The sequence below is a fragment of the Penicillium expansum genome (genome assembly GCF_000769745.1).
Source record: "Penicillium expansum strain MD-8 chromosome Unknown contig313, whole genome shotgun sequence".
NCBI lineage: Eukaryota > Fungi > Ascomycota > Eurotiomycetes > Eurotiales > Aspergillaceae > Penicillium > Penicillium expansum.
The window spans coordinates 357767-375023 of record NW_015971264.1 but is presented as its reverse complement, the minus strand read 5'-3'; the positions used below and the strand labels follow the sequence as shown (position 1 = coordinate 375023).

The window sequence follows — 17257 nt, the reverse complement described above, 5'->3', positions numbered from 1 at the left end:
TTACGCCCTGCCAGATAAGATAGTCGGCTTAACCTTGAGGCAGATAAACCCCCTAAAATATTTCCCAGTTTTCTGTATCTAATAAATATGAGGTAGAAAAACATATTGACAAAAGGTGTCTTGAATGGTTATATCTTAGGCGACCATCACCATGAATGGTATGATTCCCCATAAATAGCCACTTTTCCTCTTCGTCTTCAACAGCCCAGCCGGGCTAGCTCAATCGGTAGAGCGTAAGACTCTTAATCTTAAGGCTGCGGGTTCGACCCCCGCGTTCGGCTATTCCTAAAAACCAAACCTGAGATTTCTTTTTTGCTCTTCTGTTTTTGTTCTATTTTGCTCAGAATGAGTTTTTAAGTGACGTGTTTTATTCGGAATGAGTGCTGGTATTACAATGCGCGCGGGAGATAATCCCGGCGTGATCTATATAACAATTGGACCTTATCTCGTATTTTCTCTGGAACAAGGATCAATCAATTCATTCCTCTAAACTAGAACAAAGAACAAAGAACTAACTGGCCATGATCAACCTCATTCAAAAAGCCGAGTGTGAGATATCTGAGACCCTCGTAATGAGGACTCGTCAACTTCTCCCATACACAACTCGAATACACTCATACACCCCTTATAGTACATGACGCCTTCTGTGTCATCTCCTGTCCTCACCAATCAATACATCCATCTAATATCCATAGTACGGATTGAGAATAGAGTCTGTGGTCGCTTCGGTGCAACACTGACCGTTGATGTTCGTGCCAGTTGAATCATACAGGCAGTTGTTTGCTCCGAAGTAGACATCACCGTAGGAGCGGGGCCAGGTTGCTTGCAGCTTGCAGCCAGGAGTAACTTTGTAGTCGGTCTTGTCTTCTCCATTGAACTGTGCGTAGATGGTCGCCGTAATGTCGCCAGTACTTTGGTCTGCAATGTCTATTGTCTTGTGAGATACCGATCCGAAGAAGGTATTGAGAATCATGAAAACATACTGGTGTACTTAGTCTGAGACTTGCAAAGGCTCTCCCCATCCACATTAATGCATCCGTTGTTGACGTGCTTCATGAATTCATGTTAACCAAAAGAATCCTCACATGATGCTCTGATGTTGTTACGTACCACATTAGTTCCAGCAGCATTGTATCCTGCTGGTGCATCACAGGGCCAGTATTTCCCCTTTGCGCCACCCGCACTAACAGTGTCGGCTGCTGTAGGGATATCATCGCAGATTGGCAGGGTGAAGAATCCCGGGGTGCGGATTCCATTCTCGAAAACCACATCACCCTCTGTACCGGATCCATCAATAATCTTCGACAGAGCTGGCATTTCGTAGCCATTTGCGTTGCCATTCAGCTGGTATGCCTGGTACGAACTCTGGACTATATCTTCCAGAATGACACCGCCCCAGTTATCGCCATTGAGGGTTTGATGATTTCCTCCAGGGAGGGCTTCGAAAGGTTGCATGCCAGGAGAGGTATTGATGCTCACGACATAGAAAGCATCGTTATTGTAGCAGACATATCCGCCGACTAGAGTGCTCTCAGACATGTACAGGGAAACATCTGCGTCAATCGACGTTGAACAAGCTCCGGCCTTCCGCCTGCCAAGAAAAGGTAACTGGTTAGTAATTTCCCTTTGCTATTTGTAAAATGATATAAGAGTGTTCTTCTTACAGGATCCGGGGGTAGGTGGTTTCAGGGGAGATTGCCCAAGCCGCTGGAATCAACTGTCCGTAAAGGATCTTTTCCGCCTGAGCAGTCAGTCCACTCAAGTTCACTTTGGAAGAAAGGAGAAGCATTGAGCCGTTGGAAGCCAGAGTCTTCAGAGCATCGATTGAAGTATTGTCACTCGCTCCACCAAAGAGAGAAGTCATATATCCGCTCTCCAAACCAGTCCAGGCCGAGAAGTAGACACCGAGAGCAGCGGAAACGCTATTCTGGGTGCTCAATGCATCTTTAGCGCTGTTTATAGGTTATACGTTAGTTCGAGGGAAAAACCGAGAAGAAAGATACAACTGACGATTTCATGGAGTCTTTACCGATCGCGCTGGCAAAGGAAATAAGGGCTGCGTTGGTGACGTCCTTGCCCATAGAGAAATACTTCGATGCGGCCATAGCAAGGCCCTTGAACGCTACAATGATACGCCATTAGCACAAGATAACAGGTTGTGGCTAGAGAATATACGTACCAATGTTCCATGCAAAGGAGCTCCCAATGGTAGCCACCAAAATTACTGCATCGATAATGTACTTGACTATTTCAGAGTCGTCTTTGGCCTGAGGGGCAAAAATGCTCGCAAAGCTACCAATGTCATTCTGCATTGTGTTAAGGGCATCTCCGAGAGCATCATAGGTTTGTTGATGAAGCTGGTAGAAGGTATTCTTAGTTAGTCGACTGCCCGTGAAATTCAGGAAAAAGATAATATACCTGGTGGATCGAGGAGAAAGAATTCATAATTAGGTATCTACATGCCCATGTTAGCCTTCACTTCTGTGTATCGTGTATTCGAAAAGCCAGTGGTCTACTCACCCGGCAGGATAGTCGGCCTGGTTACAGGTCATAACCGTGGAGCAAGGAGTGTTGCCGATATCTCCACAGTTCCAGTTGTCAGGACCAGTGAAGTAGTTGCTAATGAACTCAGGGAATCCCAAGCCACTGGCAGCACCGGAAGTAGACCAGGCACTCAATGCATCGTTCAGGGCATCGTCGGCATTGGCTGCATCCCAACGAGCAGTGGGATCCAGAGTCGCGTCGGTGATGTTAGTAGTGCACTGGGCATCCTTCCAAGGCGATGAGGTCGTGTCTACCGTTACGCCCAGGTTCTTTATAGTAAAGGCAGGAGTGGCAGATGGTTGCGCAGAGGAAGTCTTGACACGGCTAGAGTGAGGAACAGCAGCCACGCTGACCGCGTAAAGGAGCGAGATAGACGTTCCGAGGATGATAGAACGCATTTTGAATTCAACTGTAGGTTGTCAAAAAGAATGATACAATAGAATAATTTGAACGCATTTCATCTTCCTTTTATACAACAGATACCCCTATAGTCATCTCCTTTTTCGACAAAAAATGACCAAACGCCTGTTCTGGTTGATGAGCGATTTCTAACAGCTAGAGGACACTTGCCGCTTTGAAAGGACATCTCATGGAGATCATTGTTACCATCCCCAGGGCCGTGCTCCCTTATTTCTCCAAAGGGAAGTTGGTGAATATATTCACGTTCAATATCATGCTATAGTACAAGCGTGGGGGCTTAATGCTCGCCCAATCAGTTCTTCCCGATTTTCCACGTGGCGTGGACCTTATTCAAGTATTGCATATATTTTTCTTGATCATTGATGTTTCTTGGGCTCTGGTTTTTCTGCTCTAATTTGTGACTTACGTCCCGAGTGACTATTATTGTTGATTTAAAAGGCCATCTGATATCAGTTGTAAGGCTAGGGACCTGGTTTACGGTCCCCACAAAATTCTCCAGCAGAAAGTGAGAATGAAAACGTGCCCCACAATCATCAAATTACGATATTCCTATAGCGATGCCAATTAGGTATCAGAGGTTGCCCGGTGCAGGACTAGTATGTTTCATCTCTGTGGAAATTAGGGACTAACTGCATAGTCGAAGCTTAGTTATGTAAAAAGTACGGAACATCATGTTTCATACGATGTATACTATGTTCCATATACCTATTTTGGCAATGGGCATACATATAGTCTCCAACTGATTGGTGTCGCAGAGGCGGATGGGCCTTGCAAATCACGAGGTACTCGACCTAAAAAAGAAAATTTATCAATTTGCTAATTTTCGAGTGTTCCGCTACAGTTGTGAGATTCAGTCATTCAATCTCACTTTCTCTCCTTGCTTTGTTTGGCATAGGTTTGTTCGAAGAATATATGGCCCGGGTACAACAGCCCGAGCGTCAGGCCACCAGCAACCTATTTCGCTGCTGCGACAAAGATCCCCGTTGCTGCATTGTAGAGCGCAGAGGCAAATGCCAGCAATGTTGCATTGGATGCAACTCAACCTATCAATGGCAATAGCGGAGTCCTCAAAGTGCCTATCTACAGTGGCTAGTTGAAATACAACTAGATAGAGAAAGCATTCCTATGCAAAAAAGCTCAATCGGGTGTATGGAGGCAATCTGTTTCTTTTTTCATGGCATGTATCTCTGCCCAGTCAAACGCCCCTCTGAATCTGGGGGTCGTAGGCGAGGTAAAAAATCATGCACTGCTTGTGAGGCCATATATCTCACACGGGGTGAGCTCCGATGATAAACGGGAGTATTAGACACCTAGTCATGCCCACTGATTCGCGTCTGTGGGTAGCATTGCTTGCTCGTGATATCATCATAGTAGAGGCGTGCTTCCTAGAGTATGGATTTGGTCAACAACACAAGAAATAAGAGTTCTTGCAAGCCTCACTTATGAAACATGGGACGAACAGTTATCTCCTTTTGGACTAATGTGTCACATATCAATCCTTATTAAGTAGACCATATGGTCCGTAGTACTATAGTTCCTATATCCTCATGTTTCATCCACATGAGATCCTCAAAACGGCCCTCAATTCTAATCTATACATTTGCCCCACACAACCACATTTCCACTATGGGACCCGATAGTTGACCTGCTCCCTAGGATACTAATCAACCTTTCCAAGACCGCCAGAGTTATTCCCCCTTGAATATCTCCTAGGAACGAAGCAGTGGAGTTTAATTGCACTAGGATATATAATATCCTCGGTGCCCACAGCGTAGCTAATCAGCTAGTGACTTAACACACGATTTAAGAAAATTATGCCTATGTATTAACTCTCAAATTGGGGGGAAGAATACGGGCCAGATATTCTGGCCAGTCATACATCGGTCTCAGATGCCGAAGCGCCAGACAATATTCCCAGTATGCCGGATACCAGCCAGCATATTCCCAATCAATAATAGCTGTGACTCGGTCGCTTTCAACAAGAATATTGCGCGGTGCGAAATCAGAATGCGTGAAGACAATCTCATGGTTATCCATAAGCGCGAATTTGGCATAATGTTTTAGCATATCTGGTGCTATCTCGACTATATCTCCAAGGATGAATTCGTTGAATTGCTGCTCGGTATCAAACGGTCCTCCTTCGATTGACGAAATGTTTCTCACGATAGCTTTGCCGCGACCCACGGCGCCAATATAGTTGACTTTCAGCTAGCGAAGTTGGTTTATGTAGGAGTGTAGCTGATCAGCAATCGAAAGCTTCTGGCTGGAGTCTAAAGAATCCCATGCTTTATCGAGACGCTTTCCAGGCATGTAGTCCCTCACGAGAGCGACAACTTTGCCGTCTTCCAGCCGAATATCATGGGCCTTAGGCACGGGGATCGTTGTGTTGGCTGCAATAAAAGGAAGTGTTTCTCATTCGTTAGGGCGGAGATGACCCGACTTCACAACAAGGTTGTCGCCGAGTCGGACAACGGTGCGACCAGATAGCGAATGAAGTACCGTCCCTTCTGGTTCTCCGTTACTTCTTGGTCTTTCGTTCCTTCTTTGTCCTTCGTAGCTTCTTGGTCGCTCGTAGTGTTCATATTGAAGCGCAGATCGTTATGTCTTCGGTTTCGTGCTAGCAATATTGCATTGGGAGAGTTAAAAGGTCATAGCTAGGGAAAATAACACCAAGTACTGAGCTATGTTTCATGTTGTAGGAGGGGAAATTGGGCACGAGTCTGAATAGACCCTCGCAAGCCAATTCCAAACGTATGTCCCTGCTTATACATAGAAAGGTCCTTTGTGCAATTCATGCTTTTCAAGCGTTTGTATCCATCTAAAGGTACATCCAAGAAGAACATCTAAAATCACGTTGGCATTTTCTTACATACAAGATACTTGATCATCGGAGCCGTTACCAGAATCGTTACCGCTAGCACTGGCACTCTTACGTGTTGCACCCTTTCCCTGTTGGTAGACTGGACAGACCCGGTAAGAGCTGACTCTTATTCTATCACTGCGAGTGTGGTCAACATGACAGCATCGACGCGAGATCGTATCGTGGCAGGGTTATATTCAGAGGTGAGCCGCTTGTTGCAAAGTTGTAGTCTGATAGAAGGGTTGCTGTTTGAGTTAGCATAAAAAGGCACGAAACAGTATGGATAAATTGACTATACCAAGATGAGTAGGTACTGGAAATATTTCCTCCTCTATTGAGTAAAATTCCTGGGTAGTAGGCTCGTCTTCTGTGAGAAGAAAGAAAGAGCCGCAGTATTTCTGACGGCTCCAGATAAGTGGGTGCCTTTGTGGCAGCTTTGCCAGGTCTATTGTTGCTCTTGTATCATCCACAATTTCCCTGTTCTAGCTAGGGTGGGCTATTTTCGTGTTGATGGAGTGAACCCTTTTTTCTAGGTATTCTCGGAACCCTGCCATGGTTGTAGAGTGCGTAGAATATTGCAAGAGGCAACCAGGGAGGGAAGAATGATGTTTCGAGCCTCGTAACGTCACGGCAAATCGATATGAGACTGTGGGATGTTAGATAAGGAAAAAAGAAAGTGTGTGTAGCTCATTGTATACCCACGAAGATAACGATGTGGAGTGGAAGATGGAGGATGGAAGACAAAGACAAAGACAAAGAAGACAAAGAAGAAAGTGTAGGTCAATTTGTGTTGGAAGGCTAGTAGATTATTAGGTCAGATGGTTAGGTGGGATTGCTCCTGAGGTCACCAGTAACAAGCATCAAGGTAGTTTGTACTTTCCTTTTTTAGTCTATCTTCTACTTACATCTGACTTTCGATAATTTCTTCTTCTATTATCCTATATGATTCTATCTAAAGTCTGAAAGCGTCACATGTGCGGTTTACTTTCCTTTACAGGCGTGGGTGTTGTTCGACGACTATACCATCCAGAAGTTCATATAATACAACTGCACCAAGAACTAGCCTAAAGAAATATCTCAACCTGTTGGAGAGAATGACCTATCTGTCCACTGGGATCTACAATTAGATAATCTGGGAGCAAATAGGTACCTAGGTAGGTAGGGGCCACATGACCTCTTGATACGCCTACCCCCCTTCAAATCAGCTAAGAGTTTATGTATCCTTGAATTTTCTCACCGGTAGTAGGATGATCACTGATCAGCCCCGATGATCAGCCTCGGCAGCCTTTAGTGACATGGCCAAGGGAAGCAGATATGATCTACGTTGTACTCATTGCACATTGACATCCATATTGACGTTCATCGTAGATCATACTCCCTTTCCTAGAAGGGATATGATTGGCAGTAAGCCAACTAATTTCTTTTAATCAAGGCTACCGCAGTAAATGAAATAGGGGGAGTGAATAGAAAGAAAGCCTTGGAAGATCTAACATGCCAATCGCTTCGAATATTGGTTACCACAACGGGGTACAAAGTGATTCTCAAGGCAGACGACCTGATTGAGGGGTAACCAATATCGAAACATGATATCACACTGGTTCGATCAGCCTAGGTGGCAAATATCGTCGGAATGTTTCACTCTCAACCTAGAATTTCAGTCCGTTGTAGGCTGCCATGCTGGATGGGATACTTGGAGTAGGTCTGTGTTCCCCCAATTTCCCGAAATTGAGTAGACAGTGGACATATTCCGTCTAGTTGAAATAGAATGAGGAATTATATGCAAGTATGTTCAGGATCACGATATAAAACCGGTCCGATAGTGCAGCCACTATGTGTAACATTCAGCTGAGCAATATATATTACTCACCTTGAAAGAGCATTTTTCTTGCATGATCTCAACAAAAAGCCTGAGACGACGAATGATACAAAATATGGCATGTTGGTTCACTGAAAAGGTTAATCCTATGTCTACATAGAACATAGAATACGGATTATAGTCTCCAATAATCCATGTCCAGCTGAAGGACAAACCTTGTCACGCCCTTATCTGCAACAAGGCGCTCTCTGCCTTGCGCTCGGGCCTAGTCAAGCCACAAACGGCCAGAATCTTACCCTGCTAGTCATACTTTGAAGAAATTTCATGTTGTATGAATGATTGTAATTTACGAAGCACAATTTGTTTGTTCATGTGTAGGATATTTATCATGCAAAACATAATCTTCCGCTGATTTTCCTGTCGGGCAGTGTTCAAGCATCGGCCCGACCCACTAGTGGATCCCCAATCCATACCAGCCACTCAACTTCAAGTATGAGCCGAGGAGGCTCAAGCAGAATTTTCCGCAGCGAAAAAAAAAGAAATCTCAGGTTTGGTTTGTAGGAATAGCCGAACGCGGGGGTCGAACCCGCAGCCTTAAGATTAAGAGTCTTACGCTCTACCGATTGAGCTAGCCCGGCTGGGCTGTTGAAGGAGGTTGCAAGAATACGACTGATATTGGCAATGGGGTAGGGTTAGCTCAGGCCATGATTTTGTGGGCGGTTAGTATGGGATCAATGAATGAAAGGCTCGAGGGGTATATGTTGATACGAGACATATCATGATTATCCATGGATAAACAGTCGGCGTTTGATAAAACAGAGTGCGATAAAAAAAGAACAATCTGTCTTTAGGAGGTCGTCGCGCGCAATCGGAGGCTCGGACCCCTTGGTATAAACGATGTGGCTTCTTGGTGCCTAGGGAGACAGGAAGAGAATGTATTGAGGAAATGGAAGCCTGGGGTGCACACCAAGCGACGTTAATTGAAGAAGATAGAAAAAGATTGAAAACAAGGTCATGATCGAATAGAGACTCTTGGTTGAGCGTTGGCGGCGCAGCGACAAAGGAGAGATTGCGAGTAAGCAGTTTCCGAGAAAGATGACATTAGTGGCTAGTGTATCGAATCATGGACCAGAGATAATGACATTGGTGGCTGAGGCTGAGCATGTCATCCTACATTGGGAATAGAGTGAAAAAAGCATTGGATGAGAGCTCTTGTATAGCTTGTGGCTTGCGGCTGGGAGGGGTAGTTGAGGCTGGTGAGAATCCCCAAATGTTGGGGTCCAAAAAACCAAAAAAACCAAAAAAAAAACAATCCGAGTTAGCGCACTATTCTTAGATGGTTTGAAACGTTCGAGTATCTCCAAATAAGGAATAAGAGAACAGTGCTCGAAGTCCCAGCGAGGTGGTTTGGGGAGTTCCAGAGTTGTCTCGGTAGACGCTCATCACAATGCGGCGGTTGTGGGAGCCTATGAGCGTGGGGAATGGGTTGGCGGGAACCCTACGATCAAACACCTCCTTCTAAATGTACTGGTTCTGGTTGAATCTTGAGGTTCTATTTCCGAATGTCAAGTCAAAAGGGTTGCAAATGACGCGAACCTGAGGCCTGTTCTCCAGGGGGGGAGGGGACAGGGGCACGAGGCCCTTGTCATGGCGCAGGAACACGAGAAGCATAAGCCACACGACATTGGAAAAGTGAATGACATGCGTGATGAAATTACCGAGTAGAACGGTTGATGTCATGAGGATAATGCTAGAAAATATTAATGCCTTGTAAATGGGGGTCGGGGACCAAAAGGGACGTAGTGGGAATAGGTTGAAGAAGTCATGCATGGTGAAGTTGACCGTGAATTAGGCGGCATGGACCAATGAGAGGAACGATAAGAGTGAATACGGCGGTGTTTGAAGCCAAAACACAGCCTCACTAGCCACAGACTATACTAATTAGAATACAGGAATAGTACACTCCATTTCTCGTATGTTTAGTGTCAGACGCTAAGTACAGGGAAAGTATTGCAGATCCCGGCCCCACTAGACAGACCCTCCAGGCTCCAGGGCACCATCTATAGAGCCCGCATAATACTTGCAGGTATATATAACCTTGGACACCCCCCCGTTTCCAGTAGAATATCTTCCTCAATTTACACACATTTGGCATTCGACATACATTGGACAATTCACATTCCATATCCATCGTCACACTTGGGTTTCACATCCGATCATCTACATACGGTGATCATCTACTATCTTCCCGTGACCCCCCCAGAAATCAGTCACAGTGTCGTCCTACCGCTCGACCTCGTACACTGTTGATCGCTCGACTCTCTCAACGTCAGAGAGATCTCCTCCTCGTCCTAGTCTGACACGACGCATATTTGGACTACGCCGTACCAACACAATGCCCGCCCCCATTGAGATAACAGACCCTCTCGCCGTCGTGCGTGACCTCTACGACGACGAGAAGCTGGTGGTCGAGGACTTTGAGCGTCATGCCAGCCACTGCCGCCACTGCTCCCACGCTGTCCAGACATACAAGGATGGTCTTCCACTCTGCGAGTTGGGCAACACCCGCGCCCGCACTCTGCGCAACTACCTCTACAGCCAAACCGGCAAGCACTTCTCCACTGTGGACTTCGAGAGCGGCAAGTCTACACGAGTGAAGGTGCCCCGGGATGCCTTCGCTACCCGCGAGCTTCTTGCAGCCATCGAGCAGGGCATGCGCATCCGCGAGAAGGCCGTCGTCGTCCAGAAGCCTGTCCAGCCCGTCGAGTCCGCTCCGTCCACCAGCTACGACCGGACCTACCCCGTCCCAGCTCGCAAGGTCAGCTCCAGGCAGACTCGTCCTCGCTCCATGTCCCCCGAGACTTACCAGCTCATCGAGAGGGCGCCGCGCCTTTCTCGTTCCCCGACTTCGATCATGTACTGCTCTCCCGGTGGCTCTCCCAGCCGCCCATCCTCTAGCCGTGGGTCGCTATATGGCGTCGACCGACAGGAGCGCGTGGAGCGCCAGTACGAGACCCCCCGCCGCTACGTCGAGGGCTCCCCCAAGCACCGCTGAACGTATACCTGGCAACGTACTTGACAATGTACCTGGCAATGTATTTCGACTCTGGTTTATCTGATTACGATCATACACACACACACACACACACACACACACACACACCCCACCAACAATCGCTTCGAAGAAGCTTCAATTCACTCGCGACGGGCATTGATTGCCCACACCCATTTTGACCGCGAGACGGTCTATGCCCGTAATGTGGAATTAGCACATTATAGGCATTACCCCCCCCATACCCCAGTCTTTGACGATCTGGATTGAAAGGGCCTGCCTGGATGCGCCCTCGGAAATTCCCTTTTCTGTTTTCCAGTTTTGATCTTTGACTCGAGTGCATGTCGGGATTCGAGATTTGTGGGATTTCCCAGTCTCGGACCCCGACTCAATTGTGACTCGATCAAACTGTTTTTTTGATTGTACGCAATAATCTGCAGGCTTGGCCAGGCCCCGTTACTGGTGTACTCCCAGAAGGGAGCATGCAGGTGTGGAGACATTGGCCAATGACAGATGCGGAAAGTCGACGATGTTTATGCATGTGTTTTCCTCGATTTAACTGCACACTTTATTGGCTGTTATGACTGTGACTCATTTTTGTTTTTATGTGGAGAATCTTAAGATTGTCTAGATGCTTTTGGTCTTTTTTGGCCATTTTTCCTTTGTCTTTGATATGATGTTTGAACTGCGCCCTTTTGGGGATATGGCTGTCAACCTTACACTCTTTAGACAGCTCCTATGGGAATTAGTTAGCATGCGTTACGATTGAAATATTGAATGTCTTATTGGAAAAACCAACCATATTTCGAGAGAATAATTATAGAACAAATAAGTACTTTACACTGAGACATTGTTTCTCTCATCCAGCACAGTTGCTAGACGGTCCAGTCATGAGGCTGCCCCACGTTGACCAAGCTGCGACGATCATGATACCCACTCCACTCTGTGTTCTCCACTATTTACATATATGTGTACATTACTATTCTTGAGGTTATTACAGTTATTACAGATCTATACAGTTATTACAGCTCTATACATGACTCACAGCGGGGTTGTGGCTGAACGATCTGCCTGAGGCGAGGAGACCTCAATCTAAGGTTTATCGTATGCTTATATCACCTGCACAAATTGTCGATGGCACGTGAGTTTCTTTGAACATGATGTTGCAAATGATATCGAGAATGTGATGCTCAGGCGAAGAAGTAATAAGAACAAGGGTCATCAGCTACACCTTTTGGCTGTTTCTCAACTCCTGATACCATCACAACCTCTTTATTATCAGAAAAAGGCACGGTATTAGAATCTGCTGAGCCTAAGCTCTCATAAGCTGATACTACTAATCTATCACTTATAATAATTCGGCACTTTCAGCCCCTTGAACTCAAACGAAGTGTTCTCCCGGCGATCAATGACAGTCTTATGATGAACATCCCGAACCCGAGCCCGAACATACTCCGTCCCCGTGGGAGCAGGCTTGCTTTGATTCTTATCTTCTTCAGTCAGAAGACCAAGGCGATCAAGCAAAGGCGAGGGCACAGTTCTCATCACGGTATCATCACCCGGTCTACAGAAGTAGAGCAACCCAAGACGGGGAATATCGATCTGATCTCTAGGAGGTGTAACGACACGATGGATCGTCGATTTAAGGAAACCTGTCGTCCTTAAGTTAGCGAAAGATCTTCTTCACAACAGATGCGACCACTTACCATTGGTAAGGAACGATAAAGTATCCGCAATATTGCACGTAATGCCACCCTCAACAGGCTTGACATATTTCCATTCCCCATCCGACGTCCGAATCTGCAAACCAGCAACATGCTGCGAGAAGAGCAGCGTCAAGCTTCCAAAGTCCGTGTGACCGCCCTTGGTGTACGCTTGTGCCTTGTCCCATTCCTCTTGGGTGCGCGTGTTGTAAATCATGTATCTCAAGTGGTCATCAGAACGCTTGTCGTAGGCGTGAGCTTGAACTAGATGGTCTTCCGGCAATTCCAGAATAATTGACATTAAGACGAACAGCTTGCGGATGACCTTGTCGAAAAGATCTCGATGGAAGCTGGCAATCTCATCGTAGTACTGACGGACGATCCTGTGTTTAGGAACATCATCCCATTCAGGGATGGCTTTGGGGATATTGAGCTGCATCAGTTAGCTAGATTCAATCCGTGAATTTCTCAATGCAGATAGGTATACTCGTACCATTTCTATATTGTCTTTCACACCCGTTTCCCCAATCCACCTTGAGTTTTCACGGTAACCGAAATACTCGCCTTCGGCGAAATTGCATTCAAAGCTTCGCTTTTCCTCGAGGTTCTCTTTGAAAAATGCATTGCCGATACTGAATTGGCGGAGAACACGCTCGTCATCGAGTCCGTGCCCGACAACTACCCAAAACCCGACTCGTGTTACGGCATCGTATAATTGCTTTGCGAGTTCTTCCTTTCCGCCCGGTTGGTCGAAGCGAGAAAGATCAATCTCGACTAGGGGTGCCCAATCGAGTTCCTCATTAGTTGGTGCAGGTCGGCTCCAGGGCTTGAAGGTGGTCTTTTCGATTGGGACTTGTTCTTCTATAGCGGAAGGTGCCATTTTTATGTTGGGATAGACAGCGACAGTGATAGAAAGATATTCTAGGCGAGAAGGCTGGACTTATATATCTAAATCAAAATAAATATTTGATTGGGATCTGCAATGTACTCTTGTTCTCGTGCATAGTGCTGTATGCCATACACTTTCTAAGATGCGGGGTTTATGGTACAATGCTCGCCTCGGATGGCGTTATATGAGACGGCATTATCGTGCCGTGAGATGGGGGTAAATCATAGTCAATGAAACTCCAATTCAATAAAACAGAATTCAAACCTGTAATTGCGCATCCCATTTGAATGCATGGAAACGTGCCTGAGAGACCAGTGCAAACGCCCATTCGGAGGTTCAATGACAATCACGACAACTGGCCTAAAATTCCATCTCACTTATGCCTAGCTAGTATACAAGAATAGTTTGCCGCTTATGCAGCCTTGTCTGTTTTGGTAGTCTTCCCAGATATCTAAGCAGAAGGATAAGAAGTATTAGCAGTAAAATATAGAATATCGGCCTTTGCTATGTATGTCATTTCGCAGACTGCAGTGCCACCCTATTAGGGCTGCTTGCTGGTAGATAACAGAAGTAGATATTGTGATGTATATTGCGCATAATAGAATAAACAGATATCACTTTAAAGCACTAGCTTGCATGTACAATCGACACCAACTTTTCATTGTGCCAATTTTCCAAGGCAACAACATCATTAACTCTGTGCTCTCCGTTCTAGAAGTTCTGATACACTACTCCTCCCTCACCTATAAATATACCGGGCTTCTTTTTAACATATACGCTCAGCTTTATATGGAAGCGAAGCAATTTTATAGATTTATACTCACTACGTATATATTCTCTGCCAGCAAAAAGCATGTTGTGGTGATGGTCCCTCGTACCTCATACTGAAGATCGAAAAACTGAAGGAGCTATCACGACACGCTTGACGAGGCAGCGTCTCAGGGGAAAAAGAACCGAGAAAACAGAGAGGTTCCCTTAGAAAGAAACGGAGAGGAAATTAATATTGACCTGAAAAGGAACTAAGGAAGTAGTGATACTGATTTGGAAAGGAACACAGCAGCACTGGAAACCACCGACTAAACCACCTGAGAGGTGGATTTAAGCCGAGACCAAATGTATGCTGAATTGAAATGCGACTTACTTGGCTCAACCCCAAGAGCGCCTTCTTATATTTCAACCGAGACATAAACGACACATCGTGTAAGTGCACCCCAGCAGTCTAGATTCCCACCTCTGAGTTATACTTGCTAACATACCCAAGTCACGTCTACTCGTCGTACGCTATACGGAATGGGAGTTTATCTATCTTCACGAATCTCAGTTCACCTCCGACCTCCTAGGTATGCTTGTCAATCCGACGATTGCCACAGTGGGAATGAACTTTCCTACCGAGACATTCTCTCACTCTGAGGTTCATATATGTATGATGGACTCAAGTTTATCTAGTTATAGGGAGGTATCACTACGAATGTCATTCATTGATACCCCATAATTATAGCCTTTTAGATTATGCATGCTGCAATCTAGAGCAATAATGAGCAATGAAGGTTCAATCAAACAAGTTGGTAGATCTTTCCAGGATAGGCACATTTGAGGGGGATATGTCGTGATCTAAACTATCATGGCACCTTGCCCTAACAACCCCCGTCGCCAAGAATGGGGGCCCAAGTAACACTTAAGCATAAAGATCTTCCAAGGAAAATAAATTGAAATTTGCTTAGGATGAGGTAAAATCATTCAAAGCAATTCATCCTACTCGAGAATCGACAACATGGTGTCGGAGAAGCACGACGAATTGGAAGTAATTACTTCCAGTATACCTTCAACTCCACCCAATGAGATCAATCACAATGTTTCGCAAAATGAATATCACGCCAAACTCGAAAAAAGAGTTATGCAAAAGATAGATTTCTGGCTCGTGGGCTTTTACTCCTTTGTATACATCTTCCGAGTCATTGATTCCAGCAATTACTCCAATGCCGCGATTATCAACCTAGAAGCCGGCACTGGAATCAAGAAAGAGCTCAATTTCTCCCCCTCACAATGGGCCTGGACACAATCTATCTTTTCCTACAGCTATCTATTTTTCGAGCCTACCAACACCATTCTTCTCAAACGCGTCACGCCCTCAAGATGGATGTTCGTCCTGATCTTGTCTTGGGGTATCTGCGCCTGTGCTGCTGGTGCTGCACAGAACTTTCCGGGGATGATGTGTGTACGATTTGCAATTGGATTAGCTGAAGCCGGGTTCTACCCTTCTGTGCTTTACCATATGGCATTCTGGTACAAGCCATCTGAGCTGCTATGGAGAATTGCTCTTTTCTACTCTCTTGGTCAAGTGTCTGGCGCATTAAGTGGGCTTCTGGCATACGCCATCAGCTTTATGGATGGAGCTGGTGGACTATCAGGCTGGCGATGGCTGTTTATTATCGAAGGCCTTCCAGCAATCGTGTTGTCTGTGGTGGCATTATTCGGTCTTCCGGACTACCCCGAAACTGCCCGGATGTTGACAGAAGAGGAGAGAACTTTCCTCAAGGGCCGTCTGTCCTCTTCAGCGCCCTCTGGAAAAGACAAAAACTGGAGTTGGGGGGATTTAAAAGCGCTCCTCTCAAGTCCAACGTTCTACACCTTCACGGTCTACTGGATTGGACATGGTATTGGTGGGTTTGGTGTGAATTACGCTTTGCCTACTGTCATCTACGAGCTTGGATTTACTACGACCGCTTTATCGCAGCTGATGAATATTGTGAGTTGAGCTCAATCTAGGGAAACGCACTAATCCACGAGACATTGCTAACCGGAATTTTGACCAATAGCCTCCCTACGTCGCATGCTTTTTCTTCTTGAATATCCTCGGGTATTTACTACACAAAGGATGGATCAGACCCTGGACCACCGCTGTCGCAAGTAAGCATCAATCCTCTGAATTGCGCATGTGGTTCCTAATAATAGCAAAATAGTCGAAAGCACGACAATCATCTGCTACATAATCTTGATAACAGTCTCAAACTCAATTGTCAAATACTTCGCTTTAATTGTATCCACTGCCTGTGCTGGATCTGCATACCCTGTCATCTGGCCAGAACGTATTCGTGCGCTCGAGGGCACAGTGGCCGTGGGGATGGGTATTGGGCTGACGAATGCCATGGCTCAGTTTAGCGGTATTGCTGGACCTCATATATACGATACGGTGTTTGGACCGACGTATCGAGTGTCGTATGTTATCTGTCTTTGCTTCTTGTGTGCGGCTATCTCCGGGATTCTGGCTTCATGGTGGCTTGTGTGGCGGAAGGATAAAAAGAATGAATTAGAGACTGGGATTGAAGAACATGCATGATGCTTCGGGATTTACTTGAGGTTGTGTGGTTTTTGAGATTTCTATACCGTCGATCTATAGGATGTAGTCAACCAACGCATACGAGTTTTCCTCTTTCTTCTCCCTCTGTCTCCTACTTAGAATATTGTACAAAGCTTGGAGTATGGGCGACTAAGTATGCCACCGGTTCATGACTCTCCTATTGGATACCACCTCACCACCTCTTTTATCACCGCCTTTTGGAAGCATATACTACTTCTTTGTAATTAATTTCAACTTCACAAGAATAGTCGGCCGGGTTTATGGCATTATGATGTCTTTTTAGATATATATAAAGTATGCTCTTATAAGAGAGTTATGAACCGGTGGCATACTTAGTCGCCCGTATTGGAGTAAACCAAACTAAACTGAGCCCACCATACTATATTTTAAGTGTCCATTTTTATGCCCTGCTTGATACATGGAGCTTTCCCTTAAATGACAGCCGTGCCAGCTGGAACCTTCAATGTCCTTGTTCTTGTATCTTAGTACTCTCGAACTATTACCCTGGGGCAGCAAAAATCGAATTAATTTAGCAAAATATTGTGATAGGGGACAATGTGGACGCATACAAGCCTTTGAATATCATATCACCAGGGACACAGCTAAAGCAAACAA

General features: G+C 45.7%; 4 protein-coding genes across 4 annotated transcripts; 2 read left to right on the top strand and 2 right to left on the bottom strand.

Moving 5' to 3' along the window:
- Positions 1-682: 682 nt before the first annotated feature.
- Positions 683-2942, bottom strand: PEX2_093120 (uncharacterized protein; the record flags this gene model as incomplete). The annotated part of the gene is made up of 8 exons (XM_016746582.1): positions 683-927; positions 984-1050; positions 1111-1591; positions 1665-1952; positions 2011-2122; positions 2180-2357; positions 2419-2455; positions 2521-2942. The coding sequence occupies 8 exons, from the start codon at positions 2940-2942 to the stop codon at positions 683-685; spliced, it is 1830 nt and encodes a 609-aa protein (XP_016600298.1).
- Positions 2943-10035: 7093 nt separating this feature from the next.
- On the top strand, positions 10036-10695 carry PEX2_093110 (uncharacterized protein; the record flags this gene model as incomplete). Its single annotated transcript, XM_016746581.1, has 1 exon — positions 10036-10695. The coding sequence occupies one exon, from the start codon at positions 10036-10038 to the stop codon at positions 10693-10695; it is 660 nt and encodes a 219-aa protein (XP_016600297.1).
- Positions 10696-12036: 1341 nt separating this feature from the next.
- Positions 12037-13275, bottom strand: PEX2_093100 (Oxoglutarate/iron-dependent dioxygenase; the record flags this gene model as incomplete). Its single annotated transcript, XM_016746580.1, has 3 exons — positions 12037-12344; positions 12399-12828; positions 12889-13275. The coding sequence occupies 3 exons, from the start codon at positions 13273-13275 to the stop codon at positions 12037-12039; spliced, it is 1125 nt and encodes a 374-aa protein (XP_016600296.1).
- Positions 13276-15055: 1780 nt separating this feature from the next.
- Positions 15056-16621, top strand: PEX2_093090 (Major facilitator superfamily domain, general substrate transporter; the record flags this gene model as incomplete). Its single annotated transcript, XM_016746579.1, has 3 exons — positions 15056-16030; positions 16101-16191; positions 16287-16621. 3 exons carry the CDS (start codon positions 15056-15058, stop codon positions 16619-16621), a joined length of 1401 nt encoding a protein of 466 aa, XP_016600295.1.
- Between the last annotated feature and the right edge of the window lie 636 nt (positions 16622-17257).